Consider the following 13,226-nt stretch of genomic DNA (forward strand, 5'->3'; position numbering starts at 1 on the left):
AAGTAAGAAAGATTTCACTTTTCTTGGTAGAAAGAAAAATGGGGTGGAAATACGAGAAAGCGTTTTAGGTTGGTGGGATGTAGCATGCTGCATTGCACCAACGCGAAAGAAACTTCTCGTGTCCCCACACCTTGAGTTTTAACATTAGATGTATACCGAGCTTATCGTTCGTTCTACATCTGCAATTTGAGCTTTACTATAAAGCTCATTTAACGTCAATCGATACTTCGATTATCAGCCGGCTTGAGAGAAAATGATATATGAGTGAAGGTCGACAGTCTATCACCATATTCCCATATTGTGGTGCAAGTCTGTGATCGAAACCTACACACTACCAATCGGAAGAATGTTAGTGAGACACAGTGATAGCCTTATCCAGATGGTGAGTGAATGTTTACCGAGTTTATCGTTCTTAAACATTAGACTCGAGATTATAGGCAATATCAGGATCTAAAGGATCGAAAATGGTCTAAAAAGGCCTGGAAGCCAATAAAACCCTCCCGAATCGAAAATCCCAATGACAAAAGGTGGAAAGATAAAATCACAATTCTTTCCCGAAATCGATGAAATACTCACAAATTGACATTTGAATTACAAAGGCTGATCAATGTCTGACGGTGCTAGTTATTTAGAAGAACCTGTTCAACGAGGGCTTATTATACCACTCAAAAGACAAACTACTATCCCACGTGTAAAGCCTTCAATGGAGAGAAATTCTAAACAGTGTGGGAATTGGTAGAAAGGCGCCAAAATACGATGCGTCATTCAAAATAGACATTGTTGGATTGCGAAAGGCTAATATTTTGTAATCTAATTGTTGTATTGCACCTATCTACCTATGATACACTTCGCTTTTCGTCTATATAAACGAGTTTTCCCTTATTTGGGTACCAAGTCCCGAAAATGAATACGGCTTTTAAAGAAGCTTTTTGGTTTTTGAAACAATGTTTATTTTACGTAGCGCAAACAATAAAATCACAGATTCCCCTTAGAGAGGGATGCAAAACACAAGGTAAGTACCATAAGTATGTTACACACTTATTTTTTTATAAGAATGGTGTAAATCCATTTCATCATGAATATTCTTAACATTTTTGGGAAAATCATCCTAAAATACTCTTACAGCATTCTTAGGTTTAGGATCCTAATTCAGACTAGATTTAACATTTAGTACATACGTCTTGCATGCATTTTTGTGAAAGGACTGAGCCTTTGGGGGCAGTGGCGTTGTGGGAAAATTTTTCTGGAGGGGCCAAAGTCAATTTTTTTAAATGCCCACCCCCCTCCCCAATTTTCCAAAGTGGTGCCACCACCCACCAGTTTCTAAACTTTTACTAATTCCTAGGTATAGTGAGGAAGAAAATATTTAATGGAGAAGTGTGATAAATGGAAAAGGGAAAAACAGGCCTCATCATGGTTGGGGCCGACTAGATATTTTTTTAAATCGACTGCCAAGATAGCTTAAATTACTAAATAAAAATAGACAAATTTGACACTTGCTAGAGTGAAAATAAACTTAAAGAAGCAATGTGAAATTAAAAAAAAAAGATGTTTTATGATTTCAATATTGTTGTCAGCAAATTGGTCTTTGGAGCACAGTGAGATTATCATTAACAATACTATATTTTACACAAGAAAAACTTGTAAATTAGCTAGATTGCAAAGAAGTTACCAATTACAAATTGCAAGTATTTTAAAATTATCTTAGTAAAATTGGTCCTGGGCGCAATTTAAGGCGCATAAAGTATGTTTATTAAGATTGGGGCGTTTAAAAAAAAACTCTTTTGGCGCCCGTTGCTTTTCGGCGCCCCTTTAAAAAATCTCTGCTGAGAGGGGGGGCATGGCCCCTCCCCCCGGCCCCCCTGCCACAACGCCACTGTTTGGGGTTAATTGGCAATTGATAATTGAAAATGCTCTAAAAATGGCATTCTTAGCTTGAGTAGCAAATTTTCATAATGGTGATATTCTTAGCATGAAACAGGTGTATTGTTAACCGGTTACTTGACCTCGGGCAATATTTCTCAGTACAGCCCTCACTAACCGGTCATTATTGTATTATTTTTGGCCATTTACATCATGGACATTCTTATAAAGTATATTCTTATAAAAAAAAGCGTGTATTATCACTTCAAACTTTATGAAATTTAGGGTCATGATAAACTATAAATAGAATGTTTAGGGTTCGTCTTTAGCTTTCATTTTCATCGTTTCAATTCTTCAATAATTTTCATCAGTAAACTGTGATAGACAGGTGCAAGAAAATCATAAATGAAACAGAAACGATAACACGAAAATAATAATTCAATTGTCTCGTTTCCTGCCCAAAAAATCACGAAATTGTTTGTTTTTTTTCATCAGAAAGTTTTGAGAGAAAGTCGGAAAAATTACGTCATTTTTCAGTGACATTTCGTTCGGGCTTGTACTTTTACGGTGTGACGGGATTGGTCTTTTTTAGTACGGTATTACGGGATTTGACGAAAAAAAGACGGGAAAACGGTATTTTAAAATCAGACGGTGACGGTATTTGGCCTTATTTTTTGTCATTATGCCGGTATTTGAACCTGTACAAATCGGTGTGACAGTGTTATAATTTTTTTCAATTTTCGGGATTCCGGGATAACGAACATGTCTATAATGAAGTCGAGGCTGAAAATGGTACTTCAATGAAGGTCATAATATTTGAGAAAAAAGTGAAATACACCGGGAAGTTTTTTAACCACAAGTGATTTATAAGTGCTCTAAAGTATGACCTTAATTGTAGCATTAACGAATGGGATTTTCCAGAAAAAAACCGTGAACTGATCACATTTACCAAAGCCTAAACAAAAAGATGACAAAATATTGACGAACAACATTTAATACACGTCTTTTTCTGTACTGTAGTCCATTGTTATATATTGTTATTTCTAATCAACTGATGAATGCGTAAGCAAGTAAAGTATTGAGAAGAAATACACCTTTTATCTTTATGTAAACATAGGTTACATACTTAGTAAATCCAATATTGGCAGCCAATTAAATAAGGAGCTCGATAAAGAAAAGGCTGAAATTATCTGGAAAAATAAGGAACTCCAGGCTTAGAGCCATATTAAAGCTCCTTATAAGAAAATGTGTATTGTTGTCAATAGATCCAAAACACCTCCTTATTCACACCCTCCTTGCCATGTAAGAAGATTCGTTGTCGAAGTATTTAGTGAGCGCGAACAAATCAGGTCGTGCCTTGGTCAGCTCTCTCAGCACATCCCCATAAAGCGCCATATTTGTTGTTTTGATGATGTCCAAATACTCGATTTCTCTCAGTGTGAGCAAGGATTGAATTTTTCCATGCATGGTCTCACGACAATTAGATGGGTTATGCATCCAGAAGACCGCGCGGACGTACGTAGAGAACAAGTGCACGAATGATGTGATGGAAATAATAATCCCTGCTGTCAGGAAATACCAGACAACCAACAGAATATATTGGTACATCACGTTCTGCGAGATCTCGCAAACAAACTTGTGGCTGGAAAAATAAAGAAAAAGATGAGAGAAAATTTCAAGACGAAATAAAGAAAGAAGATATGTTGTGAAATTTGTTGCATTTTTGACCATCCGACGTCAAAGTCGACCTGGAGGCCAGACACCAGTCAATTAGATAGACTTTGAAAAGGTAGCAAAAAGTTAATTAAAATGAAGTGATCCACGTCCTCTACAATCTCGGTCAAAATATGTTGAGAATTTTGGTTAATTCCTCGTTTTTAGCAATTTAAAGTTCGGGCGAGAAAGTCCGTATTTGTTAAATTTGATCGACAATATTTCAATTAGGGAGGGGTTCATAGACTTCCAGGCTATTATTCTGAGCCCTATTGAACCATTCTTGAACTTTTGGATCCTCAGGTCCTCTAAGTCTAATGTTAAAACTCAGACTTAAAATTGTACCCTTCCAACCTAAGTTAGAGCGCTCGTTCATTGAAGTTTTAGATGGATCGTCGAGATGAGGACAAAGTACACAAAATTACGTAGGAAAGGCTACGCTGCCAGCTTGATCCTTCATTATACTTTTCTTTATAAGAACCAGCATAATTTTGCTGAGGCTCGGCTGTTCTTGTTTATTTGTAACTTTGAGTCTCAACTTGTTCTTATCCTGTTCTTATTTACATGATGCAATTGAGGTATTTTAGGCGTTATACCCAATTTTTATTACTTTTACCCCTAAATTGCTTGAAATTGAGCGATTTCAGGCACAACATTGTTCTTTAATTTTCTTATTTTTTTGAGATTTTGAGCCTCATTGTTCTTATAAAATCGTAAAATTTTTGAACCGGCGAGCCTGAAACAAACATTTTTCGTAAAGTTTAGAGTGTTTGCTCAATGTCGGATGGCCAAGCTCATATTTTAAGTATTGATCAAAATAAACTTTACATTTGTTTTTAGTTCTAACGTTGCTCAAGAATCATTCATCTACTCCCTAGAACGGCTGAAATTGCTGCTTAAAAAGTCAATTCACCCATCCGATATGTACCTGAATTTTTTGATAGTAACTATACGCCGTATATGCCCTCGTTAAAGAGGAGAAGATATTTTCAGATGCGCGAAAATTTGAAAAGTTATATGTTTTCTACCCTAAGCCGTGTGGAGATATTTGTGAATAAGTTTTGAAATCACTGTCGAGGACTCCCTAGCTATGTACCCGAATGAGAGAGTTTGAACATCCGAACATCCTAATCAATCAGTGTTATGTTCGGTCCTGACCATAGTCAAAAGATCGGTTACGCAGATTTGGAGATAAAACATTTGTTTTGCGTTCCTTGACACTTTTAACAAAAAACTGTCTTTATAAGTTGTTTCTGAATTTATTCTATCAAGAGCAATTAGCAATTAAATTAAAAAAATGACGTTATGAACAGTGGCGTTGTGGGGCAATTTTACAATCTATGGTGGACTGAAAAACACTTCAAAAAATACTTCACTAATACACGTATTCAAGTAATGTTACATTTGTCACGAATGATGACATGTGGCTTTCCCTATCTACTTCCAGAGGCAGCCAACGAGCCCATTTTCCTGAAATTTCTGTTTCCCTTTTCCAGGAGAGAGCTTTTTTTGAAAAATGGGGAAACAGATCCGATTTTCTAGGAAAGACCTTTTCTTTAAAACTATCTGTTTCCCCGATCCAGCTGACGACGTCATTAGAGAGAAACAGATCAATATTTCTAGGAGATGACATAATAAATTGGGAAACAGATATCTGTTTCCAAAAAAGATGATATTGAATTGGAAACAGATGGAACTTTCTGGGGGAAAACAGATATCAATCACAAAAAGCAAGGGAAACCTAACTTTATTATGAATGCGTGTAATACTATCATACTAAACTTACACATCACCCTCTACCATGATAACACAATACAAAGTTAGTATACAATGTACCCCTCAGGCAATTGGTAATTGCAGTAATTTCGGTAATCACGGTAATCACACCCTTACGCCACAATATATCGCCCTTTATAGCGCCACACCATAATAAGACAATGTATACCTGATCATTATGTAGATAGACCGGTTTAGAGGCCCTAGTGTGCCTGGACTGTAAATCCTTTAATAAATAAAATAAAATATACAATGTACCCCTCAGGCAATGGTAATTACAGTAATTTTGGTAATCACGGTAATCACGCCCTTACGCCACAACATATCGCTCTTATAGCGCCACACACCCTTACGCCACAATATATCTCCCTTTATAGCGCCACACCATAATAAGACAATGTATACAATGTACCCCTCAGGCAATGGTAATTACAGTAATTTTGGTAATCACTGTAATCACACCCTTACGCCACAATATATCGCCCTTTATAACGCCACAATAAGAGAAAGTATACAATGTACCCCTCAGGCAATGGTAATTGCAGTAATTTTGGTAATCACGGTAATCACACCCTTCTTACGCCACAACATATCGCCCTTATAGCGCCCCCAAAAGCCATTTCTGCAGTTAGAGTCCTTTAATTTACAGAGCTTTTTTTTTCTTGGAAGCTTCATAACAAATTATCGTTCCTGCATTTCTTCAAACATGGTATTGGATTGCCATCTGGAGCAAAATAGTCCAGAAATTCCAAATTATCACTTTCACGTGATGCACCAATCTATAAATTTTGCGCCAAAGTCCACGTCAACTTTGATTTAGTCAATTTAAATTAAATTTGTGTTTTAACTGTATTCACAACAAAAACCATATTTTCAATGTAATAGATCATCCTAGTATATTTTCCTCACTGCATTTGTCAGATATAAGTGGATCTGAAGTGATACAAGAATCCACTTGGACATCTAGCCATGGCACAATTCGTGAATATAAATAATCCAGAGGGCGGAGGGAGCGTCGCAGACTTTCAATAATTCATCACACAATTATTAAAACAGCCTCCAGGCTTTAAATTTCTTTAACACTTGGATCATTAAATAGATACATCATTGAATATGCTTTTGGTCCTTTGTATTATGGTGTGGCGCTATAAGGGCGATATATTGTGGCGTAAGGGCGTGATTACCGTGATTACCGAAATTACTGCAATTACCATTACCTGAGGGATACATTGTATACATTGTCTTATTATGGTGTGGCGCTATAAAGGGCGATATATTGTGGCGTAAGGGCGTGATTACCGTGATTACCGAAATTACTGCAATTACCATTACCTGAGGGATATATTGTATACATTGTCTTATTATGGTGTGGCGCTATAAAGGGCGATATATTGTGGCGTAAGGGCGTGATTACCGTGATTACCGAAATTACTGCAATTACCATTACCTGAGGGGTATATTGTATACATTGTCTTATTATGGTGTGGCGCTATAAAGGGCAATATATTGTGGCGTAAGGGCGTGATTACCGTGATTACCGAAATTACTGTAATTACCATTGCCTGAGGGTTACATTGTATCCATTGTCTTATTATGGTGTGGCGTTATAAAGGGCGATATGTTGTGGCGTAAGGGCGTGATTACCGTGATTACCGAAATTACTGCAATTACCATTACCTGAGGGGTACATTGTATACATTGTCTTATTATGGTGTGTACTTTGTATTGTGTTATCATGGTAGAGGGTGATGTGTAAGTTTAGTATGATAGTATTACACGCATTCATAATAAAGTTAGGTTATGTTTCAAATAGTCATGGAAGTGTAGTATGAAATGTGTAAGTCGTCACTTGTTACGCTTTGTATAGCACGAAGTAGATAGGGAAAGCCACATGTCATCATTCGTGACAAATGTAACATTACTTGAATACGTGTATTAGTGAAGTATTTTCCGAAGTGTTTTTCAGTCCACCATAGATTGTAGACTTCCCCTTTGTGGGAAAATTTTTCTGAAGGGACCGAAGTCAATCTTTTTTAAATGGCGCCCCCACCCACCAGTTGCACACTATTTTCAAGATTTTGAGAAAAAGAAGCTTTCACAAAATTTTTTCGAAAATCTATTGTTAGTTTTGTTAAAGATACACCATCTAGTGCAAAAATGTTTTAAAAATCTTTTTACTTCGCCGAAAATAAGCTCCTCGAAGTTGAAATGTCTTCATTTTCTTCTTTATCAATTTTTTCAATGCAATTTTTGAATTTTCAGATTCAGGAATAGTTTGCCAAACATAAAATGTATAACATGTCATGGTTCTGTTGGTTACATCAGTCAGAAAACACAGTTTAAACACTTCAATTATGAAAAATTCACTATGGTCAGAGCCCTTAATTCATTCATTTACTCACTCGTTAACATGTGTTCCTCTGTTATCACGAATAGCGGCCAACAATTCACAAATCCCAACAGGTGGTAACAAGTAGTTCCCAGGCTTCGGGAAATCTCTCTCCTTCATATCATATGCGATTTTGTTCGGTAAAATATTCCACTGTAACCAACGGTAACCGTAGTCATAGTAACGGCCTTCCAAGATGGCGTTTGTCAGGAAGAAACCAATCAAGTTGGTAGCCACATATCCGACCTGAAAGTAAATTTTATCATGTTTCTATTTAGACGTTATTTTGCAATGATTTTTGTTGAGAACATGAGGCTAACTTTGGTCAAAACCTATAAACATTAGGAACGATCCCAGCCCCATAAACCACTTTTGACCTAATAAATGAATAAAACAGATTAAGAAAAATATTTATGAAAAATTAAGCTTGAAAACAAATAAGGACAACCAAAATTCCGATTCTTATGAAAAAACGTGCAGAACTTTCTAGTAGTATGCATTGTTAAAAATCCTGAAGGACATCGAGTTACCGTTTAAGAAAGCTAAGGAAATTAAAAGGGTTCAGATAATTAGAAGCCCAGGAGAAATCATAGAAATACCTGAATAGATCTTATCGGAGTTTTTGATTTTTTTCTAAAAAAGCGATGCATTGTGGGATTGTTTCGGGAGTATTAATTAATAGAATTCCTTAATAGAATTTCTATTGTAATACTCCCGAAACAATCCCACAATGCATCGCTTTTTTAGAAAAATCAAAAGCTCCGATAAGGTCAATTCATCAAAAGCTTGTTTACCTTGACAAAGAAGTTCATGGTCACAATGAAATGGATTTTCACTTTCGAATTGACACGGTAGTTAAAATAATTTCGCGCAATCTTGTCTCCGTGTTGCTGTGCACGAATATTATTGACCAATGAAATGATGTCTTTGTTTACCATCTTGTAAAAGATGTAAGGGATATAATACAGAACGGAGAGTGAGCAGATGTAAAATGGTAGCCATTGATAGTGAAGAAAGTACCTGCGAAGAAGAGAATATTGGTAACATCGGATATTCGGTCAAATCATTAAGTCATCCAGATGTTATTTAGTTAGAAAGCAATATACAGATTAAGATCAATAGATCTTATCGGAGCTTTTGATTTTTCTAAAAAGCGATGCTTTGTGGGATTGTTTCGGGAGTATTACAATAGAGTTCACTCGAGGAATTTCTAAGAGATTTCTATTGTAATATTCCCAAAACAATCCCACAATGCATCGCTTTTTTAGAAAAATCAAAAACTCCGATAAGATCAATTCGCTGTTTTTTTAGAAAATTTAGAGGAAGGATGTAAAGCTCTTAATAACATTTGTAAAAGTTTCTTTGTTTGGATGGTAAGCAAGAATGAGGCTTTGTGAAAGGTTACCTTTTGGACATTCGGGTGTGGCAATTCGGATTACCGTCCCCTCTCCGATCTTTCATACTACATAAGTGTCCTGAAAAAGGATGAAATGGTTTCAGTGGTTATAGCAGGTTAGCGAGAGCAGCTGAAAGTCAAATGGTTGAAAAGATTTCATGTACTTATCCTAAAAGCAAACAGGTTTCGAGTGTATCCCTTTTCATAACGTTTATAAGCATACCAAGGCTCAAAATGGGATAAACTAGACAGGGGTGTTATGATCTATAACACAAAACGTGAGAATATAATCAATTATGGAAGTTAGCCAAAAGAGACAATGTTTTGAAAAGAACTTTCGTAAGCATATATACACTAAGTATAATTTGAGGCTGAAATTGAAATTTTGCTACGCATAATGAGCCTCAGCCCGAAATTCCTGTATGCTTTAGAATCAAAAAGAGTTTACGTAGACTAATTTTGCTGTTTTTAGAAAGGGGACAGAACCTTACCATCCTTGGTGAGCCCATCTCGATCGATATCTTGAGGTATTCCATAAAAATGAGAATACTTGGTTCGCTCATGCATCTCTTTGTAGATGAAAAATCCGTTGATCCAACATGTCGAATGGATGAAGTCTGGTGAGATCTGAAAGAGAAAGTTCAATGAGATTGTAAGGAATAATATGTTGTCATTTGAGCAGAAGAGATCAAGATATGAACTTGAATTTAATTTCATCAGAAAGAGGAAGGCCTAACTTTAAATTTTGAGCTGTGACTTTTTAAATTTGGTTTGGTAGTTTTTGAGTAATCGCTTTTCAAAGTAAAATTTAATTTTTCAGAATGAGCGAAAATTGTCGAAAAAGGGGTGAATAAAATTAACAACGCGAAGCAGACGGAGCTGAAAAAGACATGTCTTAATAATGATTGTAATGTTGGAACTTTTTTCTTTCTTATGAAGAAAATATTCACAAGGCTATAAACAAAAACTTATTTTTTGGGAAAAGCATTATCAACTCTGGCATACTCAAGATAAGCGGATAAACAACACTCTCTGGTCCTATTTGTAACACAAAGTATTTTGATGAAGAGATGGAGATTTTTACACACACGCATCTTTCCAATAACATTTCTCTCAATACAGCTTTTATTTTTACATAAGTGTTCTCGTTTCATATCAGACACATATTTCATATCAGGACAGTGTCTTCCTACTGTTATATTATGCTGATATAAGCAAAAATATGTTTTTCTTTTCCTCTTTCTTACCAATCTTGCTCCACGTCCGTGTCAATCCAATGTGAAAAAGGTTAAAATTGATGAGGAAGCAAACGATATTACTCTTATTTAAAACAAAACCTTTAACATCCACTAGTTAACATAAGAACAAGAAATCCTATTTACTCTAGGGGCTGAGTTAGGTCTCGTATGCACATCGGCGTATAGTCATTTTTTCTTTTGATCATGAAAGTATAGTCCTTGAAGAGTCAGAAAACGTGTGTTTTTTTTACTTTAAACATAGACATATTATATACCAATCGATCACAAATCTTATGCTGATTAAGAAAAAGGTCAGAATCATGGTCTGAAAATTTCGTTATCTCGAGCTATGAAGTACTTTCGATTTCGATTTTTTGAAATGACTACTTTTGGTTCCAGATTTGCGTGGCTGTAACATTTGATTGGCTTACTTAATTTACTTGAAATTTTCGGAGGGTCTTGCCAACCGTTCAAATAATAAAATTCAGGAAAAGTTTTTTTTCTACATGAATTTCGAAATCCATAATGGCGGATTCAAAATTTTCTTTCGTCACATGGGCTCTTAGGCTCTGCTAGCCTAAGAAAGATATTTTTTTGAGCTTAAAACCCTGCATATTATATACCAATCGATCAGAAATTTTATGCTGATAAAGAAAAATTTCGTTATCTCGAGCTATGAAGTACTTCTGAGTACTTACGTTTTCTAAGTTTTGAAAACGAAAGTACTTCATAGCTCGAGATAACGAAATTTTCAGACCATGATTCTGACCTTTTTCTTAATCAGCATAAAATTTGAGATCGATTGGTATATAATATGTCTATGTTTAAAGTCAAAAAAATATTTTTTCAAGCAAGAGGGCTAAAAAGGGTTGAAAATCTAAAATCCGTCATTATGGAAATTTGTGCCTGATCCAAATAACGTTTTCTGACTCTTCAAGGACTATACTTTCATGATCAAAAGAAAAAATGACTATACGCCGATGCGCATACGAGACCTAACTCAGCCCCTAGAGTAATTTATCCTCTTAATATACGAATTGAGCGTTTTCGTAATACTTTTTTTCCTCGTTGCATATCCCAGTGGAATGTCCTAGGCGTGAATATAAGAAATTTACATTCTGTTAAGACCTTTAAGATTGCAATTTTTAAATTTTTGAGACCCAAACAATCTCGTGTTTTTGATGTTTCTGACAATCAAGGGGTAGTCTTTTTAAATCGACTTCGGGTAGGGTTTAGTCATCTCAACGAGCACAAATTTATGTATGGTTTTCGTAATATTTTAGACCCTTTTTGTGGTTGTCGAACTAACTCAGGACTTTTTTCTGCACTGCTCTATATATTTCCATGCGAGACAATTTCTGTTCGACAAACTACAAGAATTAGATATTGTTTTCCTACCACAAACCCTTCTTATTTTTGTCGGCTTTTTATTATTACGGTGATGAAAGCTTGACTTCAATTTCAAATCAAAATATAATTCTTTTTGTCGTTGAATATATCCATGAATCTGGAAGGTTCAGTGGTGAGTTATTATAAAAAAAGAGCGTGTACCTTGACGTCATTGGAGATGGCGCATGTGATTTGATCATTGAAATAATTCCACGTCATAATGATGGAAGCGGCAAAAAAGAGTTTGGGCATGAACAGCCTTGTGTATTGGTCACATGGGTAGTCGTAACGTGACTTCTGCTTGAAAGCGATGACATTCAAAATGGAGGCGAACATCTTCGTCTGATTGGTGGAAACAATCTTGATCCTTTTCTGATTGGTGCAGCGAATATCGACGAGTCAGCAAAATCGTTTTGTATCTAAAAATGAAAGAATGTCTTTTTTTAATTTTCCGACTTTTGCTCACTAAAACCAAGGAATTATTATAGACACTGGAAAAATAACTGGCAGATTTTTGCCGATCTCCCATGTTCAAGCCTTGTCCGCAGTAATGACATCATTGTTCACCCTCCTTCCACCATTAAATGATTTTTCGTAGTATTTTTATTGGCAGTTCCTCATCAAAGAGCACTTATTCAATTCCCAAAAGACAACCGTTTATTCCTGTGATTGCAAGGTTACCTCAAAAAATATCCCATGAAATCGTCCAAAAATTTGAGATAGCACCGTGCTAGGATCCATATCTCAAAAAGTTTAAGTTTAGTTATTTATATCATATTATATTTTCTTTTTTTTCCCAGAATTACCAAAAAGACCAATTTTGGGTTGCTAAATGTCACATAATTTTTGACTGTGATAAAAGTACCAAAACCCCAAGCCATGCTAATATCTATGTTAGCCTATGGCGTTAAAATTAAAATAAAAAATCAATGAAATACCTTAGGGGAAGTAATTTTCGCGGAATTTAATTTCGCAGTGGGGAGGATTTTTTGTTTAAAATATGGCCTTTTTTGCCCTAAAAAGACAAATTTTATAGGTGATTTTTTAAATCAAGAGAATATTCGTGTTTCGCGGAATTTAATTTCGCGGATTTGTCGAAAGACCGCAACAGACCGCAAAATTAAATTCAGCGAAATTTGTTCCACGAAATTTTCTTCCCGTGAAAATTTGTTCCCTTAAAGTAGTTCTCAATAAGACTGGTAAAACCAAGCTTAAATCGTCCAAAAAATGGTTTAATGATTCAATAAAAAACGAGTAAACAAATTTTTTGAGAGTTAAGTCAAGTAAATTTATATGATAAAAAATACCTCTCTGACTTGGGTGTCTTCACTGCAACATCCAGGCAGTGCATACTTAAGTTTTTGTTTTTCATCGCCGAGTATGTTATTTAGCTTTTTCTAGTCTAAAGAAATTAAAAATTCATGAAAACTTGATACATTATCAAGTGTCTTTCCTCTATTCT

General features: G+C 35.5%; 1 protein-coding gene across 1 annotated transcript; it reads right to left on the reverse strand.

The window, feature by feature from the left end:
* Window positions 1–3,045: 3,045 nt before the first annotated feature.
* Window positions 3,046–13,181, reverse strand: LOC136797971 (innexin inx3-like). Its single transcript, XM_067054556.1, has 7 exons — window positions 13,072–13,181; window positions 11,927–12,183; window positions 9,629–9,764; window positions 9,147–9,216; window positions 8,536–8,761; window positions 7,755–7,987; window positions 3,046–3,505 (listed from the first exon to the last, which is right to left on the reverse strand). The coding sequence occupies exons 2-7, from the start codon at window positions 12,098–12,100 to the stop codon at window positions 3,148–3,150; spliced, it is 1,197 nt and encodes a 398-aa protein (XP_066910657.1). The 5' UTR covers window positions 12,101–12,183; window positions 13,072–13,181; the 3' UTR covers window positions 3,046–3,147.
* Between the last annotated feature and the right edge of the window lie 45 nt (window positions 13,182–13,226).

This window comes from Clytia hemisphaerica, unplaced genomic scaffold (assembly GCF_902728285.1).
Source record: "Clytia hemisphaerica strain Z4C2 unplaced genomic scaffold, Clytia hemisphaerica genome assembly, whole genome shotgun sequence".
Lineage (NCBI taxonomy): Eukaryota > Metazoa > Cnidaria > Hydrozoa > Leptothecata > Clytiidae > Clytia > Clytia hemisphaerica.